General features: G+C 29.7%; 2 protein-coding genes across 7 annotated transcripts; one reads left to right on the top strand and one right to left on the bottom strand.

The window, feature by feature from the left end:
- Positions 1-589: 589 nt before the first annotated feature.
- Ehbp1 (Eps15 homology domain containing protein-binding protein 1) lies at positions 590-11,130 on the bottom strand. Of its 6 annotated transcripts, none has more exons than XM_076381139.1 (20): positions 10,967-11,130; positions 10,603-10,869; positions 9,162-9,369; positions 8,901-9,082; positions 8,620-8,831; positions 8,413-8,548; positions 8,067-8,297; positions 7,588-7,777; positions 7,188-7,217; positions 6,742-6,905; positions 6,433-6,652; positions 6,141-6,311; positions 5,507-5,596; positions 5,320-5,430; positions 4,973-5,173; positions 4,496-4,645; positions 4,202-4,419; positions 3,873-4,061; positions 3,674-3,793; positions 590-3,544 (listed from the first exon to the last, which is right to left on the bottom strand). In XM_076381139.1, exons 2-19 carry the CDS (start codon positions 10,704-10,706, stop codon positions 3,712-3,714), a joined length of 2,889 nt encoding a protein of 962 aa, XP_076237254.1. In that variant the 5' UTR covers positions 10,707-10,869; positions 10,967-11,130; the 3' UTR covers positions 590-3,544; positions 3,674-3,711. The 6 variants fall into 6 exon arrangements, with proteins under 6 accessions (XP_076237254.1, XP_076237253.1, XP_076237252.1 ...); XM_076381138.1 differs by having other exon boundaries at positions 10,603-10,897; XM_076381137.1 differs by having other exon boundaries at positions 10,603-11,130.
- LOC143181013 (putative cytochrome P450 6a13) lies at positions 5,736-18,863 on the top strand. The gene is made up of 7 exons (XM_076381143.1): positions 5,736-5,759; positions 14,268-14,430; positions 15,178-15,547; positions 15,836-16,173; positions 16,318-16,551; positions 17,282-17,533; positions 18,289-18,863. The coding sequence occupies exons 1-7, from the start codon at positions 5,736-5,738 to the stop codon at positions 18,450-18,452; spliced, it is 1,545 nt and encodes a 514-aa protein (XP_076237258.1). The 3' UTR covers positions 18,453-18,863.
- The last annotated feature ends 109 nt before the right edge of the window (positions 18,864-18,972 follow it).

Raw genomic sequence — 18,972 nt, forward strand, 5'->3', positions numbered from 1 at the left:
ACCTGTTGCAAATGTAAATATAACTATAAATTATAAAATAATTGTTACAGTTTCATCTACGAACTGGAAAAAGAAAATAACATTATTGAAAAACTTCAAGTAATATACAAATTTGCAAGAAAGTGCTGTTCCATTGAGAATATTAACACTGGCCGTTTTTTTTTTCATAATTCCATTACTTTTTAAGTAACTAACAATACTCCGAAATAATCACTTAATCGATACTCTATGTAAACTCATTTTTATTAGAAACTGTTTCAGTAATACTGAAAGCAACCTGAAATTTCAATTAAAAATCATTATTTGCTGGGGAGTGTAGCAAGAAAGAACAATCAAGAAGTCCAAGCAAAAACCAAGGATTCAGTTTCAAATTTAGAAAATTTAGGAATACGAAGTCTACCTTAGTTTTATAAAGAAGTGAATAAGAAAAGTCACCCCGAAGCCTTTACCTTCCTCCTCCCAACTGTTAAAGAAAAAAGGATGAAAGTCCTAAAAGCTCCTGATTCGCAAAATGTAAGTATGTTTATCTGTATTAACATCACTACCAGCATGTGCATATTGGTATACGTACTAATAATGACACAAGGAGTCTCTTCTAATATTTTTTTGCAGTGCTTTATTTGTCTTTGTTTGTCAGTAGCTATTGTGTGATACGTTTCCACACATTTGTTCACACAAAGTGACTTACAATTAACACCGCCTCTAGCAAATGAAATCGCATTCTCCTTACGGTTAAGCATTGGCAAGAGATATCATTGTTTTTACAGTTGTTATATATTGGAGTTAACATAAATTAAAATTATTTCAGCACAATATTACATAAAGATTTGAAAGCATGTTTATGTAAAATAACACATATACAGAGTATCTCGAAATAAGACCTTTCATTTTACATTACAGCAAAGCTGATTGCATACCTTTACAGCACATTTAAATATTAAAAAAATAATGTTTTATCTGTGTCTTCGTAGTCTTTTAATTCTTTTAGTTATATTTGATATTGATAAGCCTCAAAATAAGAATTTAATATGTTATCTAAGTTCCTCAGAATATTACGATAATCCTATCTTTCGTAATTGAGCTATATTGATTATTTAAATAATTATTGCGAGATACACTGTATAATTACAAACCTATAGACACGTCGTATGTATTTTATAATAATGGTTCTATGTATATTCATTCTCAAGTAGGAATACAAATATTCACAGGCACTAAAATGATAAATTATTACTAAATTAATCATATAAACTCGCATCCCACTGGTTAATATTATGAAAAATAGTTAAAACAATATAAAAACTAAATTGAGTACAATTGTTCTAGTATTTAAATTCAACCTGTTAACTGGAGAGAATCAATTAGTATATCACGTGAAACTGCTTCTCTATTGAGCAAAATAGATTTATTCATTACCAGTTTTATAAGAAAAGAAACAGAATTGCACTATATATAATAGTTTTTGTAGACAAAAAGAATGTATACAGTTTTAAGAATTTTTACATACATACTGTCATATAAACAAAGTATCTCTCATATCAGAAAATAATCCAGTTCACAGATTTTTAATAACATTTTATGTTCGAGTATCAGTTTTCCTAATTGTCACAAACACAAAGAACGTCTCATTGTATTAGACAAAATTCTATTATGTACACTCAAATTATTTGTATAAATATTAAAAATATGCTAGGTTCATGATGAGAATTGACCAAAGTCATTCTTAATTTTCTGAAATCAGAAAATTAACTACTACGTTCACATATTTTACTATTATAATAGAAATCAAATTTTCCTACTTGACGCGTTAAAGCTGGAGATGAGATCCAATGCAAGTTCTGTCAAGCTCAACTTGCAAGATGCATAAAGCATTACTTTCCATTTACCATACGTTATACGCAGATCAAGTGAAAGGTGTTCTTTTTCTACACGTTTGAAAATTGATTACGGCAGTTATATTCAGTATGATATGCTGCAACAATTCCACTACATTCATTCGAAGTTTTATTGCAGAGAAAAATGGAGTGCCAAATTCTCAAAAGAATTATTTCATGTACGCACGTCACATTGATCTAAGTTTTATACATGCCATTTAAAAACAAACAAAATTTTATTTTACATGAAAAAATACGAATACTTTACAGCACACATTTATTCCTAAGTCGTCGTGCAGTTACCTTTTTTTACAGTATCTTTCAAAATATCATTTCAATGGCAATATTGAAAGACTAATAAAAGATTAGATAACAGTACATAAAATAATAGAATTTATTTGATATGTAAAATTAAATTAAAAGTTTACTTTTTAAATCATGTGAATATTACACATATTTTCTGTCACTTTATTAAAGTATTCTATGCTTTTCTGAGATTGCATAAATATGACAATAATTAATCATAATAAGATCATATATCGTAGGACGAAAAGTATAATACACGCGTGTTGGTATTTCTTTATCTTCTCTCCAACATGTTGACTGTTCGTTTATCAATTTACTTCAGCATTACTACTAATGTCTACAATAACATTTCATAAATACCAACAAAGAATTGTTTTGTAAAAACAGATTAATTTTTTAACATATTCGACACTAAGATTTAAAAAGATATATATGATAATTTGTTTATCTACATGATTAAGAATGTATGAAGTTGATTAGGCCTCATATACATCAGCATTAAACTAGTAATAAATAATCGATATGATACCTTATAAAATTGTATAGTGTACCATCTTAAAATGACAAGTATTTTACAAGAGAATAAACGCGTACAATGACTATACAAATAAAATTAGGATATATATATGGCACAAACAAAATAAATATAGCACATGAAAAGTATCATCAGCGATAAAAAAAACTATTTTATCAAGTTTCATTAAGTGTTAATATCGTTTTGTCAAATTTGCCCAGGTGTTAATATCGTTTTAAGTTTCTCTGTCAATTAATTTATGTTTTTATTCAAGAATATTCTATCAGTTTAAAATGCTATTCATACGTCGATGTTTTTTCACTATGATGTTCTGAATATAATATAATGTACATTTCTGAATTGCAGAAATTATACAATATTATGGCATCACAACTTTTCTTTTGTTTGCACTGTTTGTTTAAAACCGAGATTACAGCACCTTATTTAAATTACGAAGCTTTCGCAATGATACATTTCGTGACTATTGCTCGTTTACGATATTTCAACCATGCGCAGATACATTGCTATGTCATTAAAATTGATATATCTTAAAGTAACATGTTTCTTAAAACATCCGCAACGCCGTAACAGATTTTCATTGCTTTTATATTTCTCCTTTGATGGAACAACTTTCTATTTGAACTTAGTTCCACTATGATGTGGTATCGCATTGATGCAGTTTGATAATGAGTTCATATAAATATGGAACGCTGATTGTACAATTGGTGTATAATTTATAGTACAAAATAAATTTTTAAATGTCGTTTGTCGCAGATTATGAAATTCTTGACTTTACAGTAAGGAAAATTTTGTATTTTCTTTGGCAACTCTACAGCAAAGTGGGTCATACCTGCAATTTTCATTTTATATTCAATTTAAATTTACCTTAGAATCGTATTATTTTTATCAGTTCCTTTGCTGAACTAAATTACCAGGAATAATTGACTGAAAGGACCAAATAATTTGCCAAAAAACATACCTGTCGCTTATCATCAGAAGAGAAGTAGAATTAAGTTTTCACTGTACCACACAATTTTTATTTCGTTGAGCTAACCCAGCTCTTGATAAATCACGTTCTATTTCATCATCATCCTCGATACTATAACATAAATAAGATATACAAAATTATTTTCAGTACTGAATTAGACAAAAATTATTACGATAATTTTGATACTTACGCTCTTTCTTGTGTATCAAGATGATGAACTAGTTCGTCTCTTTTGTTCACAATAGACACTAGTTCTTCTAAAAGTAAATTCTCTCGTATTTTTTGTTCAGAAGTTTTTCTCCAATCTTCTACTGCTAGTATACTTCTTAATTCGCGATTTAAAAGGTCAAAACGACGCTCTAAGTCATCTTCTTTTTCTCTGAAGTACCCAAAAGTATTTCAAATCGTTAATTTAATTCTATGTACGACTGTCATTATATTGAGTTCCATAATATTTTATATTTTCAAGGTATTTTTACCATTTGAATATTATTAATAATGGTAAGGAATGATACTTACAATATGTTTAACTGCATTTGCCTTCTTAAAAGCGCGTTTTTCTTATTAACAAGTGTAAACCATAGAGACATCAGTCTTTCAGTTTCATCTTCATTATCACTTTCCATGGAGTCTCGTAGTTGTTTCTCAAGTTTACCAGCTTGAATATCTATTTGAGTTTGTTCTCTTTCTAATGCTTCTAATTCATTTTGAATATAAGATGTCATATCTTTTCCCAACTAGAAATATAATTGGTATGTTATTAAATGATTAATGTAGTAAATACAGTTCGTTTTAATTTAACAACACACATACTCGTCTACGTGTATATGAAGTACCATCTGGACTAGTTTTATCTGGCGAAATTCTCTCTATTATTTTAGAAAACGAGTACAAAGGAGAGCCAGTTTTCTTTTCACCATCAATTACACTTGTAGTTCCCAGTATATTTCCATTATGTTCAGACTGAAATATTTAGTATTTGTTATTGTAATTTTTAGAAAATGAGGTCATTTGCGATTAGTGACAAAGAGAATTCCACACAGCATAAGTAGTATCAATTGATTTGAATCTTGCACTTTGAGAATATTGTGTAGAATAAATTGTGTGAGAATAAGATATTTCATTGTTTTTATGACAAAAATGTCAACAAATTAGTGAAGTTTGTTATAGCAAAAAAAATTCGTGTTTATTAGACACTAATTGCACGTGGCTAAGAATAGCTATACTCAGAACGTATAGCTATGGTTATAGATGTTCGGTTGAGCATCATTATGTTATTACTTAGTTTACCTTTGAACTTAATCTATCTCCAGGTGTAGATGGCGTAACACTTCGTCTTGGACTATTATTCTGATCGTCTATTGATCGTCTCTCAGTGCTATTATCATCATTTACTTGATTCGAAGCGGCATTAACGCCCATTTTTACTTCCGCTATTAAACGCCTTGCCCTTTCACGCAATTGCTGTTGCCTTTCATCGTCGATCTGACTCTAGAAATCATAAAATAAATATTCTTTGATTCTACGATTTTATTATGTAAAATGAAAGCAAGCAGAGTACGTTAAACTACTTAAGCTACGTTAATGTGCACAACTATTCTACACAAAAATATAAAAATGGGGGGAAAAAATAAAACCTCAATAGGACTAGCAGCAGCTGAAACAAGACCAATCTTTATCGGATTCCTGGCCTCTTCTAACAGTTGTCTTGCACGTTCTCTTAATTCATCATGCCGACTGACTAATGGCTAATATACAAACAAAAAAGTGATAAATTAGTTATAAAGCAACGAACAACTGAAGGAGTATAGAAAAACTAATTACATGTTGAGAACGTTGTTCTCCGTGTGGCGATGATACGCTTTGAGATTCGGTACTGCCACGACATCCCTTGTCACTTGTACTTAAAGGGTCCTATAAGAAAGTATTTAGTATAAAATTATCTAATGGAATCTAATTCTTTATTTTGCTACTTAGGGCAAGAATACATAGAATAAATTATGTGTCAAATTTTATATAATAGATTAAGAATGTATAACATGCAATAGCAGGCATGCATCTTGCAAGTGCTACATTAGTGCTATATTATTATCGTACTTTACATGCAAATTCAAATGCATGTAGATGAATAAACTATAAAACATCAAAATACCAGTATTTGAAGGTAAATTACTGGTTAAAAAATATTTTAACAATTTTTAAGCATCATTTTATAGCACATATAAAATAAAAATTAATGAGCAGCATACACCAATAAAATAAATACTTTATAAACATTCACTAAAAATGTGTTTAAATTAAAATTAAAAGAACTTTCTTACTAACAAAGCTTTAAATACTGAAATAGTAATAAAAAAAAAAAATGCAATTCACTTTATAGATTTTTTGTCATAAAAGAAGGCATAAAGTAAACAACTGCGTAAAGCGAAATTATTTGACTAATTCGAAATATACTGACATCACGAACTGGCGTTTGTGATTTGTTAATTGAGATAGACTGAGACCATTTCTCGTCGATTATTTGAATATTTTCTTCTTCTTCGTCAGATCCAAATGGATCTGTTAATTGTCGACGAGTCATTAATATAGGACGTTGGTGTACTTGCGGTACTCTTGGTGGAGACTTACTCTGGAGTAAATTTAAATCAGTACCTCACAATATTAACACCACGCGATAATAATTTCAAACGATATAACACATACGAATACTATACAATTATATGTAACTTATAATTATAATATGTAAATACCTTTTCTCTAGTCAAATATTTTTCCTTAGTCGGCGACAACACTTTCTCCAGAATACTCTTTGAACTTGCTAATATAATGTCCTTAACATCTTTTACACTAGATGGTGACTTATCCTTATTACATGGATCATCCTGATTCTCCATATTTAAACTTAAATGTAATTTATTTTTTAAAGCATCGATATTAACATCCTCTTTCTTGTTGTCGAATGGATTGGACCTGCAAAACATTACGAAGTCTCAACTTCATTACTGATTCCGATTTTAAAGACAATTGTTTTACAATTGTAAAAATCTTGACAAATTTACCGTCTATTATCTGTTTTATTGTTTTTATGTTCCACCTGATCTTTTTTACGTAAATTAATTATTTCCTGACCAAACAATTGTACACTCACGTCGGAATTATTGTCTGTATTAAATCTACCAATCATATAAGAAGATTCGTCTGCGGTTTTACCTATCTGATGTACCTGTAGAAAAAAAATAGCCATGTTTACAAAGAATTCAATACATTTATGAAGAATAAAAAGGAGTAAAATTGTTTTAAATTATTTCTTTCTAAAAAGAAGTATCATTATTTTTTAAAAGTATGTACGTATTTCAATATACTATAAAACTCGTGAAATCGATATTAAATGTATAATTATCACTAAACTGTTTTACTATAAACTACTATAGAGTTGTATTACAAATATACTCAAACAGCAATTTTTGATAACAGTATTTCTTGTACACATGCTCATTTTTTATACCGGATATATCCACGTGCCACCGGAAGTTTGCTTGATAAAAATATCCAAAAAAGTTATTATCAGAAATCAAAAGTCTCTATCTTGAAGTGCTATAATAATATTGATGAAATCGAGAAATGAGTAGTATTTGACAGGACAAAAATAGAAAATATAAGTACACTGTTGTATTGCAAGCAGAATGACATAACTACATGAAGCACTATGCATTAATATACTATTAATTTTATTGGAATTTTTTTAGAAATTTTTAAGATTAGTAAGTAATAACATGTGTAGTATATTTATGAGTTATCAACTTGTCTAATTTTTACTCTAAAGATGTCTACATATAATAAAAGAGCCGATTTAATCACTAATGTATATAACGTGAATAAAATATTATATTATGCTTGTTAAATACCTCTAATTCATGACCAGTGAAATGTGCCCTCAGCTGATATAAATATGTCATCACAGCTAATTTGTCAGGTACAGTTAATATATCCATATCTGCTGGTTCTATCACTCTAGGTATACCAAGGGCTTCTCCAGCATCAAATGCTTTTTTACAGTTACCTTTTACGTCATGTGGTAATAATGAATCTATGTCTCTGCAAATTTTCATGTAAATACAAATTATGAAACTATCATTACTATTATTAAAACCAGAAACAAGTGATTTAAGAATAACAAATAGATATAACACAGCCCATTTATAAGTAGAACAAACAAAATTTTTGGTATATGGCCAAAGTAACTAATGTAATGTATCTCTACTTCCTATAAGAAATATAAATATCTTCTCACTGATACTTAATCAATAAAGATTAATGTATGAACTGAGCATAATTTTTTAATGATTTTACAATTTCATATACAATTATTCCATTTTGTACATACATAAGATCTGGTCTAAAATGATGTATGATTGCACAAAATGCCATTCCATTTCTCCAAGATGTGGTAAGATTAGTAACTTTTACGCCAGGATAATCTTTTGTTACTTCCTTGCACCATTCCAATAAATCCTGACCTGGGGTAATTTCTTTTAATCTGGGAATATTGGTATCATTCTTAGTCAGCTCCAGTGGTTGCAATGGTAATCTCAACATACTATGTTCAATATTTTTACTATAATAATAATAAAGAATTAATTAGACACTGTATTTTTAAATATTAAATTATGTTAGTTGTATAAAAATTATAAATATATATAATTTAATCAAATAGCTTCTTTTTAACATACTCATTTTCAACAGCAACATTATCCTTTAAAGGAGACTTCTCTTTAAAAGTATCACCTATACCTGTTAAGCTAAGATCACGTATAAAGCGCTCATTATCATTTACAGGTGTAGTATCATCCTTCGATAAACTTGCAACTGTTGAATACAAATTCTTATTACTACACAATAGTTATGACATATGTGAACCTACATTTAATATATCTTACCACTTATCGGGGTGCTAGGTAATTCACTTTCTGTAAGACTACTTGTCATTAGATCAAGTTGTGCAGAAATATCTAAAATTTCATCCAGATTTTTCACAAATACTTCTTCAACATCTTCAGGTATATCTTCATTATCAAAATCATCCAAAGGTGCAATATCGCTGTTATTGTTAACTGACATTAAACTAGCCATACTCTGCATATCTTCGTCCCTGATGAATAATTATAATATTAAATACAATATATTATTCATGAAATCTAAAACTAAAAGATTATCTTACGTTGCTTTGCCTTCTCTCAAAAACACACATGATAGAGTACATTCTAACGTGGCACTAACAATTTTTTTGGAAGTAGGTTTCAAGTCTAATTTGAGTTGTTGTTGACTAGATTCTAAGGTTGCATATTTTTTCATATTTATGTTTGCGGCTGCCACATGCCGTCTTTTTCCTGTAGAGGAAACCTGTTTACACATAACATTAATATATTTATCTTTCCAAAAATATCTATGCCAAATGTATTTTCTAATTATCATTTCTTACATCTTCGATTACAAACGTCCAATCTTTGTCTTCTAATTCACATGTCCGTGGATCCTTAAACAAAGTTACTGAAACGGTATGATTGTCAGGAACTGCCCAACTAATGACACCTTTCAGTGGATCGCTTAAATTTGGTTCCCAATCTAAAGGTTCTGTACTAACTCTTCTACTACGTCTTGTCCATACAACACTTAACTTGTTTGGCTTCCTAGATGTTAGAAGAACTTCATATAGTCTTCACAAAGAAATTATATTTACCCATTTGTAGAATATTAGCAACAAAACATATTTATTTATATCCTTTAATCTGAGGTCCATAAGTATACATATGTATTTTTAATCAAACTCATTGAAATTTCGATAATTAATCAAATAAGGATTAAATATTACAAAAGATATACATCTTTTAAAGAAAAAATAAATTTGTGTAACATTTAATATTATATTTAAACGTTGAGGTAAGCATATCAATGGTTTACAGCATATGTATTATATATCTTTTAGTGTTCCCAGGAAAAACCGGTTTAAAGATTCAATGACTCCTTATATTTGAATACATTTAAATAACTTCGGTCTTATATTTACTATCTTACATATGTAATAAAAATAAAATTTTATTTACAAATTACAAATTTGTAATTGAAGTCATTATTAATTTAAATTATTCTCATTTTGATCATCAATATTGTTCATTGATGTTGGAACATATCATGTTTTGATTTTGAAAGATGATAAAAGACACCAAAGATGCTTTTTATTTAGAAATAAAGTGCTATGTGGAAGATGAAAAAATAAATGTACCTAACTGTACAGATATATCACATGAATAGACAATTATTTTTTTTTTTTTTACTAAGAAAAATACTGACTTTAAACTTTCTTAACTCATAAGCCTTAGATATGTTACATTTGTACAGTCAAAAATTTCCTGTACAATACTGTATGTTCTTTGGTATGCGCAATGTTTTTATTATCAGAATAATGGATTCAGGGATGTAAAATAAACAAAAATACAATCTTTTCACACACTTTAATTTATACAGCATAAGGAAGTAGTTAGGACCCATTTACAATACACAAAAACATAAATTTCACAAGAAGTGGACATACAATATGTGTGCTATAAACCATCAATACATTTATTACATCCTTTAATTAACAGGTTCCATAAACATGCACATATATTTTTAATAAAAATTCGTTGAAACTCCTGCGATTAAATAAGCGTTAAATATTACAAAAAAAATTATTCAAATATCAACCTGAATTTGTCTAATATTTACGTTCGAATGTACAAATAAAGCTACAGAACTCAAGTAACAGATTTCGAAAAATAAATAAACTTATAGAAAACTTGTTTCAGGTAGCCCGAAAGAAATCGAAAGAATGACATCATCTGTGCAAACACTAAATGACGTTAAAGAAAACGTAGGGCACTTACCATTTTGTTGTTGTCTCTAAAGTAACTTCATGATATGACACAGTGAACTGGAACTTTGCAGCCCTTTTATTTACCCGCTGCAATCGTTTCCAGACGGAGCTCATTTTTCAGCGAGCCGTGTTTTTCCGACGATTGTCAAAACCTTGCTCAGCTCGCGATTACTTAGAAGAGCGTAAAACACGATGCACCATTTTCCCGAGAAACGCGAGAGAACTAGGAAATCGTCTAGACGTCGAGTGCTCGAACAAAACACTCCTCAGCCGTGCACTATTTAAAAATTAAAGGGTCCAAAGTCCTGTAATTATTTATGCGTCTGACATTTCTGGCCCCGCAGCAATGTGGCATAAACGAGATTATCTCTTACTTTATAGATTCCCGAATTCGCCTCTTATTTTTAACTTATTACACGTCCCATCAGCATTTTTATATTTAGAGTGTCATCTATGGGGAGGTCACGCCGCGATAGTGCACTAAACGAAAAAAAATCGCGAGCACGGGACCAGAATCTTGCGACCGAGACGAGCTCCTACTGTGATGAAACCTTTTTGATTTATTGATCACGTATTATACAATTCTATGATCGGAAACTCGCCCCTCTGCCGCGGTCGATCCTTTTTATTTAATAATACTACGCAAGTGTGGAGTTTGGTAAACACTTGTCTCGGGTTATCAGGAGATTTTTAGGATGGTTTAGACGAGTTTAAATTATGTTATTAATTGCGGAACGAGAAACTTTGAATAGATAGATGGTTCTTTTAAAAATATTAAATAATTAGTAGAAAGTATAGATGTGTATGTTTGTATATTATATAGTACAAACAGTTTTTTCAACTTATTCTTGATGCATGGTCTATTTTAAGATAACTGCGATTAAAAATTGGTTACGGTTTTTTAGGTTAGGAAAACGCGATATCTGACGCTGGCTGCAGTTGAGATAACCTATCTGTTGTTTATCTGGTTCATGACGTTGCACATATGTGCATGAATGCTGAACATTTTGGAAGAGCCAAAATTTAAAATGCTTTCAGAGCTTTTTACGTTTGTTTTTTTATTAAATACGTATATATGAATGAGTAATTGAAGTAAAATTATATTATTAATAATAATTTTTGGTTAGGAAAGAAAAGCCTTCGACGATCATTTGTAATTTTAAGTTTGAAACTATTGTCTACCGATTTGTAATTTATTGATAATTAAAAATACTGTAGTGTAGATACGTCAATAACCTCAACTTTTAACTTTTTTTATGTCGTAGAAACTCATTCAGGCGAGATATCTTCACAGGTATCGCCAAATGTATTTTTATGCATAGTTAAATTGCAATTAAATTAGAAGTAATAGTCGAAAAAGTATCAATCGTTTATAAAGTATGCAATGGATATTAAATTCTAATAAATAAGCTAAATGTTAATATAGTGTACAAAATTTGGGAAGAGAATCCACGTACAGTGTGTCTGATTTAAGAACTCATTCTACTTATATAGTTGCGCCCGACCTGACTAATATACACAGACAGTAGAATAAGTTCGAAGTCAGACACAATTTTCACGCATTTTAGATGCACGTATTTTTCACAATTAATAACACCGAAACCAAACCTTAAACGTAATTTTGTTATTCTTAATTTTCGCCTTATTATGATACCTAAAAAGCGTAAATAATTTACATCAAGATAATTATGAAAACATTGAATAGATAATTACCTTTTTATATGACATGTGTTTTTTGCAACAATGACATAACTCTCGATTGTCCATTTGGCTAAAAAGAGAAATAGCATGTTATTTCACTATAGTGTCTTATTATACCTATTTAGCGTTTGACTACAACGTTGTTAAAAGGTAGAATGATTCACAAGTTTCAGTCTTGTTTCTCGGGAAACTTTAAAAACCAAATAAATAAAATGTAATCAGTTTTACAGTACATATTGTTCCAAAATGTGTAATTATTGTCTAAATTAAGGAAAGCTAAAGTTATTTCGTTCAAAAACACAGTTTAATTATATGTATGTAACTATATCAATTTATCGTATTTTATTGAAATAAAGTCAATTGTTATAATTATCGAAAGTGTTAACTGTGAGTCAAAAAAATACTTAATAAGAATAATATTGATACGAATAATGAGAATTAATAAACAATTCCTAAGTTTTACTTGCAATTTTCTCAATATATTGATCAAAATGCCTCATGCATTTTATATCTTGATGAAGTTTGTTTTCACTCATTAAAGTTAAATGCTGATGCTAGCGTACTTTAAAAAAGTATCGAAGAAAAATAACAGCGTTAATACTAATGACGTCCTGGGAATAATTGCTAACATGTATGAAAAACTGTTCTGTCATAGCATCATACCCTATTCATTGTATTACATAATTTTGTCATAAGTAGTACTTTGAGCACGTGCAGCAGGGTACGAGTGTTGATATACAGAATAATATGAAAATTCACGTTTAACTCGAGGATTCCTATATAACGTATGAGATGGTGCGTTCCCCTAACACAAGTTCGTATGCACTCTTAGCAGGAAGGAATTTCGAGTGACACAAGTAGAATCAGTTTTTATCAATTTTTCTTCATTAAACCTCTGTCAATGTGACGCCAGAAATTATTTTTGTGATAATTAAATAATCTTACTCATACTGAGCTTATGAGATTAGAAAGTTGCAAACTGCATAAATCAGTGCAAATGAGGACTGTACATTTTTTTAGATAAAAATCGAATTCGGTGGAAAAGTGCATTTGACTATACACCCTTCGGTGTATTTTCACGAAATAGAAATAAGCGCAATTTTAATAAAAAGAATAATAGTTCTTTAAGTTTAACAGGTGTGGTGCTCCTATCAGGTATTTTCCTTATTTTGGGATTTTAATCATAAAATCAGTTCAACTGTAAATATACATTTTTTAGTGTGAAAATGGTAGTTAGAAATACTTTCGAGTACACTGTGAAATTTAATACACTCTAACTATATTAAATATTTTATAAATAAATATAGTTATGCTTTCGCATCCAGGTGTGAAATTATTCTCAATGAGGCAGAAGTTTCTTCTTTACAAATTGTAATATACAAATTAAAAGGAAAAAAAAATTCGAAAATTTAAGAATAGTTTAAAATCTGAAAATCTAAAAATTGGATATTGAATACATATTTGAATATTTGAATATGTATATGAGGCATTAAGGGTAGTAAGGACGAACTCAACAAATACGAATTTCGAAAAAACGTTTTTTATTTATATTCTATAAGAGCGAATAAAATAAAAAGTATTTTTGAAATTGTTGAATTCGCCCTTATTACCCTCAACACCTTGTATACATATAGACATAGATACATGTATTGTACGTATGTACAATCTCATTAGATTTTTTGTGTTTCATATAGATTCATTTCACTGGAATGACACTTTTTCGAGTACCATCTCGGATTTAAAAAAATCTTTCGAGATATCTTAAAATATCGCTAAAGACTGTATATATCTATATAAAATCCAATTTTAAAAAGAATCCAAGACAGTACTCCAAAAAGTGTCCCATTTTCTGTGGAATAACTATATAAAATATGAACATAAAAATATACCTGCCGCTTTTATTTTATGTAAATAATGAATTTATTCGTTTTATATAATAGTAAAGTGAATTTATTATTGATAGTGGTTTAAAAGATGTTGGAAATTTTGGGTATCGTGTTTCTACTTATCGCTGGATTATATTTATACTACAAGTTTTACGTCTTTGAATTCTGGCGCAAAAGAGATGTATTTTATCTAGAACCCACTTTCCTGACCGGAAATATGATGCCACTTATAACCGGAAAAACGTCACAAGGCAAGTATATAAATGAATGTAAAAGTAATGTTAATGATACTTCCTAATAAGGAATAGGAAATGGAATTAAACGAAGGCAAATGAATTCGAAGACAAATTTTTAATAGGTTTTCAATAATCTATAGGTAAATTTTAATATAATATGAAAAATCACCACAATTTTTCTATTTTTTTAAATGGGGAGTGTCAGAAATGTATTTATGTGATTTTCACAATTATACGACAAATTTTAAGGAATTTGAAGTTCTAAGAAAAGTCGTGACTCATCATCTAAGAGATTCTAATTACAAGTACACGTGCATGTCGATGCCACGAGGCGCCGACCTTCAAAGGACACCATACGCTATGATTAAGTCTCAGATAGTCATATTGCCAAGAATGTCACGAACTGTTACTTTTGCAAAACATCTAATTTTTTATTTTTCATGCTAAAAAGTGAAACCAGCGAATTTTTAATGTTCTTTCAATAAAAATAATTCCAAATAAGATATAAATCGAATTACTTTTAGTAATTTTACGTTTAAATTCTGTAAATCACTTTTATTTTACAACTTTATAACTTTTATTTTGCAACGTTTGACGCTTCCTTTTTTTGAGCTATTAATAATTAACAATGTGTTCACATAAAAGAGAAAGAAACATGTCTGACTTGGAGACTTATTCTACTATTATTATTCCTAATTATTATTGCTAAGTGAATTGGAAGAATAACTGAAACATTAAAATAAATTTTGTTATGTTTCACAGCCGAATTCTTCAGACGTGCTTACGAGCATTTCAAAGATCATCGCTTTGTTGGAATTTACATGCTTCATAAACCGTACCTAGTGGTGAATGATCTTGATTTAATTCGAGACGTTCTGACAAGGAAATTTGCAAATTTTCATGATCGTGGAATGTATTGCAATGAGAAAGTAGATCCACTTACTGGGCACCTGTTTCTATTGCCAGGGAAAAAATGGAGGAATTTAAGAGTACAATTGACACCAACCTTCACGTCTGGAAAGATGAAGCAAATGTTTCCGATTTTGAAAGAAACCGGAGATTTATTTACCAAGTTTCTAAATGATAAAGCTCAGTCACGAGAAATAATCGACGTGAAAGATATTTTTGCAAGGTAAGGGGGCAGTTGAAAAATTAATCGACACTTTCTATTCTACAGGGTGATCTATAATGACAGGTCAATCGAGTAAATTGAGATTGAATTTCGATCCCAAACACGAATCATTTGGAAAGTCACTTATTATGTTTGCTTCTATGACTTTTCAAAAATTACCTCTTAAATCTTTCTCTTAAATCTTTATTTTTAATTTTTCAACTGACATTGAATAATTAATAAATTTCTAAGTTTTCTAAGTGAATTTATTATAAACAATATAAAAAGCATTCATGGTACTCTTTCCAGATATTCGACAGATATCATAATGTCAGTGGCATTCGGAATAACTTGCGACAGTTTGAACCATCCGAATAACGAGTTTCGCTATTGGGGTAAAAAAGTATTTGAACCAAAACATTTCTGGAATGCGCTTATGCTATGGGCTCCACAGGTTCTCGATTTACTTTCATTACCATATAATGAGCGAGATCTCACCAGCTTCTTCATGAATATGTTTGAAGATACTGTGAAGTACAGGGAATCCAAAAATATCGTCAGAAAAGATTTTCTGAATTTGTTAATGCAACTCATGAAAGATGGATACGTGGACGCAGACGATAATACAAAAAAGTCAGAAGATAGAAGTAATTATCATTTTATTATATAATAAATCGTATTAATTGATCATATATATTTTTAATGCTGTTTCATAAAGCATCGAAGAAACTTGTATTAATTTCAATTATGTGTCTAAGTTATAAATTACTTTTTGATTATTTTGTTGATAGAAATAGCTGAGCATAAATTAACGATGGCGGAGGCTGCTGCACAAGCTTACGTATTTTATTTAGCTGGATTTGAAACGTCTGCGACTACAGTCACATTTTGTTTGTACGAATTAGCGAAACATCAAGATATTCAAGATAAAGTGCGTAATGAGATTCATACAGTAATTCAGAAACACGGCGAGTTGACGTATAATGCTGTGAGCGACATGACTTATCTACATAAAGTGATTTCTGGTTTGTATACATACCTAACTGTGTTAGACCATTAAATTCAGGTTGCTCAGTAGATTTTTTGTTTTAATATAGAAGTAGTTAGCCGAAACATATTGCATATTGAGATCACATTTCATTAGTAACTATGTATTTTTATGTGTTATTTTCTGTTATTTAAATGGTAACGTATTTAATTATAAATTATTTTGCATATGATTTGATAAAGGTACATGTGTACATGTGCATATGAAGTACAAGCATACACTTAATTCTGAAAGCTAAAGTTATAGATCGATATTTACGAATGATAGTGATCCAGTTTTCAATATTTTTGCAAATTAATCCTATAAACGTTTATATAATTTACATTCGATAATTACATATCTCTCTTGACATTTTGATTGCTAATATTGCTATGTCACTCATATATGGGAAATAATTTTTGCATGTTTACGAATAGCGATAATTACATGATAATGAGTGATACTAATTATTGCGATTACCACTAGAAAAAGCTGAGTATTATGAAATGTAGATAGGAAAGTGTTAGAAAATTTTGTTTAATTCAAAATCATTTTGCATGTAATAGAAATTTTGGAAAACTTTAGCGTGGCAATCAAGGTTTAAAACAAGGTTTCCTTTGCACAGTATTAAATAAAAGTTTTAAAAACTAGTGGCTATTATGACTGACACAAACCTTCTATTAAAAAATTTGAAAGGAAAAAATCCAATATATCGAATTTATTTACAGAGACTATGAGGAAGTATCCCCCAGTTCCCATTTTGAATCGTATATCTACGAAAGAGACGCAGCTAGAGGGCACTAATTTACGTATACCTGTAGGAATACCAGTAGTGATACCTGTTCTTGGCATTCATTTGGACTCGAACATATACCCTGATCCACAGAAATTTGATCCAGAACGATTTTCTGAAGAAAACATTAAAGCTAGACATCCTTACGCTTACTTACCATTTGGAGAGGGCCCAAGGATATGTATTGGTAAGTGTCTTCTTAAAATATTAAATTCTTAGATTTCTTAAACTAGTTGAGTAATTTGTTGCTGTATGAGTGAAATTATGCGTCATTAGATTTATAAGTCATAGCAGTCAGAATTCAACCACGAATAATTGGATGTATCATAAATATACTTATTACTCTGTGGGCCCTGGATATAGAATTAGGACTGGTTTTATTGAAAATGGTAACCTGTTTCAGTATTAAGATACGAAAAATTGATAATAAGAGTCACTAATTCTATGAAAGAGAATGTTTCATTAATTTGATAAGTTTGATCGACCTTAATTCGAAGACCAGAGACTAGATACATAATCAGAGTGTTAGACATTTTAAGGAGTTTCTACAGGCTAAAATCAGACGAAAATGGGGACAGGTGAAATTGCTCTTAGGCTTCGTTTCTAAGTTATTAATTATCGATGAAACGACTAAATTTACGTGGAATGTGTCTGACTTGACCCATTCTGCTGATTTCGCTATGTCTGAGCTGACTACTGCACGTCTGCAGTAGTATAGGTCCCAAGTCAGACACGTTTTACGTGAATTTTAGGCACTTTTGTAACAATTAATAACTGTGGAACGAAAACCTAGTGGCACTTTCTATTGTTTTTTATTTTCACACTATTTTGACATGTAGAATCTCTTAAAATTTCTGATATCTGTTGTTGAGCAGATATTTGTCTAGCATACTTTAAAATATTGGTTATAGGATATTATAAATACTTTTTATTTTGTTACAGGACTAAGGTTTGGACTTTTACAAACAAAAATTGCTATAGTAAGCGCTTTGATGAAAAATAGATTGAGCCCTACTCCAAAGACACCAGACCCCATAAAATATCAGAGTGGAAGTTTTGTATTAGTGGCAGAAGGGGGTATACATTTACGTATTGAGCCAGTATAATTGTTTATTTGAATAGTCTGAAACAGTAACTAATTTCATCCAATGCACCTGTAAAGTCATAATTCCTATTAATTTTATTTTACAAAATTTTATGCTTCTTGCACATTAAACAAATCTGTAGCATTAAATTAATTCAGAATTATTTGTGCTGCATATTAAAACAGAGGCATTGTAGCAGATAAATTGTTGATGCAGATTGCTAATTCTCGCATCGGGGTGAATGCTTGCGGTAGCATAGAGTTATCTTATAATAATCAATTAAACTCCCATGAAACACTATTATTAGAGATCTTTGAGAGTAAATCGTGTTTTCTAAAAAATTTTATTTCAGCGTTTCAGCAAATTAAAGATCCAATAATGATATACAGTATTGATGAATTATCAAAATATATTTTCAAGCAAAAGAATAAACTTTCCATTTCATCATCACAAGCAATCAAAAGTATTGCAAGTGTTTATAATTATTTCTATTCTGTCAATAAAAAAATAGATAGGTGAGTATACACGTACATACATAAAC

The sequence above is a fragment of the Calliopsis andreniformis genome, chromosome 6 (genome assembly GCF_051401765.1).
Source record: "Calliopsis andreniformis isolate RMS-2024a chromosome 6, iyCalAndr_principal, whole genome shotgun sequence".
NCBI lineage: Eukaryota > Metazoa > Arthropoda > Insecta > Hymenoptera > Andrenidae > Calliopsis > Calliopsis andreniformis.

Coding starts and splice junctions, on each gene's coding strand:
- LOC143181013 (XM_076381143.1), top strand. CDS start 5,736: ATGCATCTTGCAAGTGCTACATTA. Junction 16,174..16,317: donor AAAAAAGTCAGAAGATAGAA/GTAATTATCATT, acceptor TTTTGTTGATAG/AAATAGCTGAGCATAAATTA. Junction 16,552..17,281: donor TCTACATAAAGTGATTTCTG/GTTTGTATACAT, acceptor ATTTATTTACAG/AGACTATGAGGAAGTATCCC.
- Ehbp1 (XM_076381139.1), bottom strand. CDS start 10,706: ATGAGCTCCGTCTGGAAACGATTGCAGCGGGTAAATAAAAGGGCTGCA. Junction 4,646..4,972: donor GAGATAGATTAAGTTCAAAG/GTAAACTAAGTA, acceptor TAAATATTTCAG/TCTGAACATAATGGAAATAT. Junction 4,062..4,201: donor CAAATGCAGTTAAACATATT/GTAAGTATCATT, acceptor TGGGTACTTCAG/AGAAAAAGAAGATGACTTAG.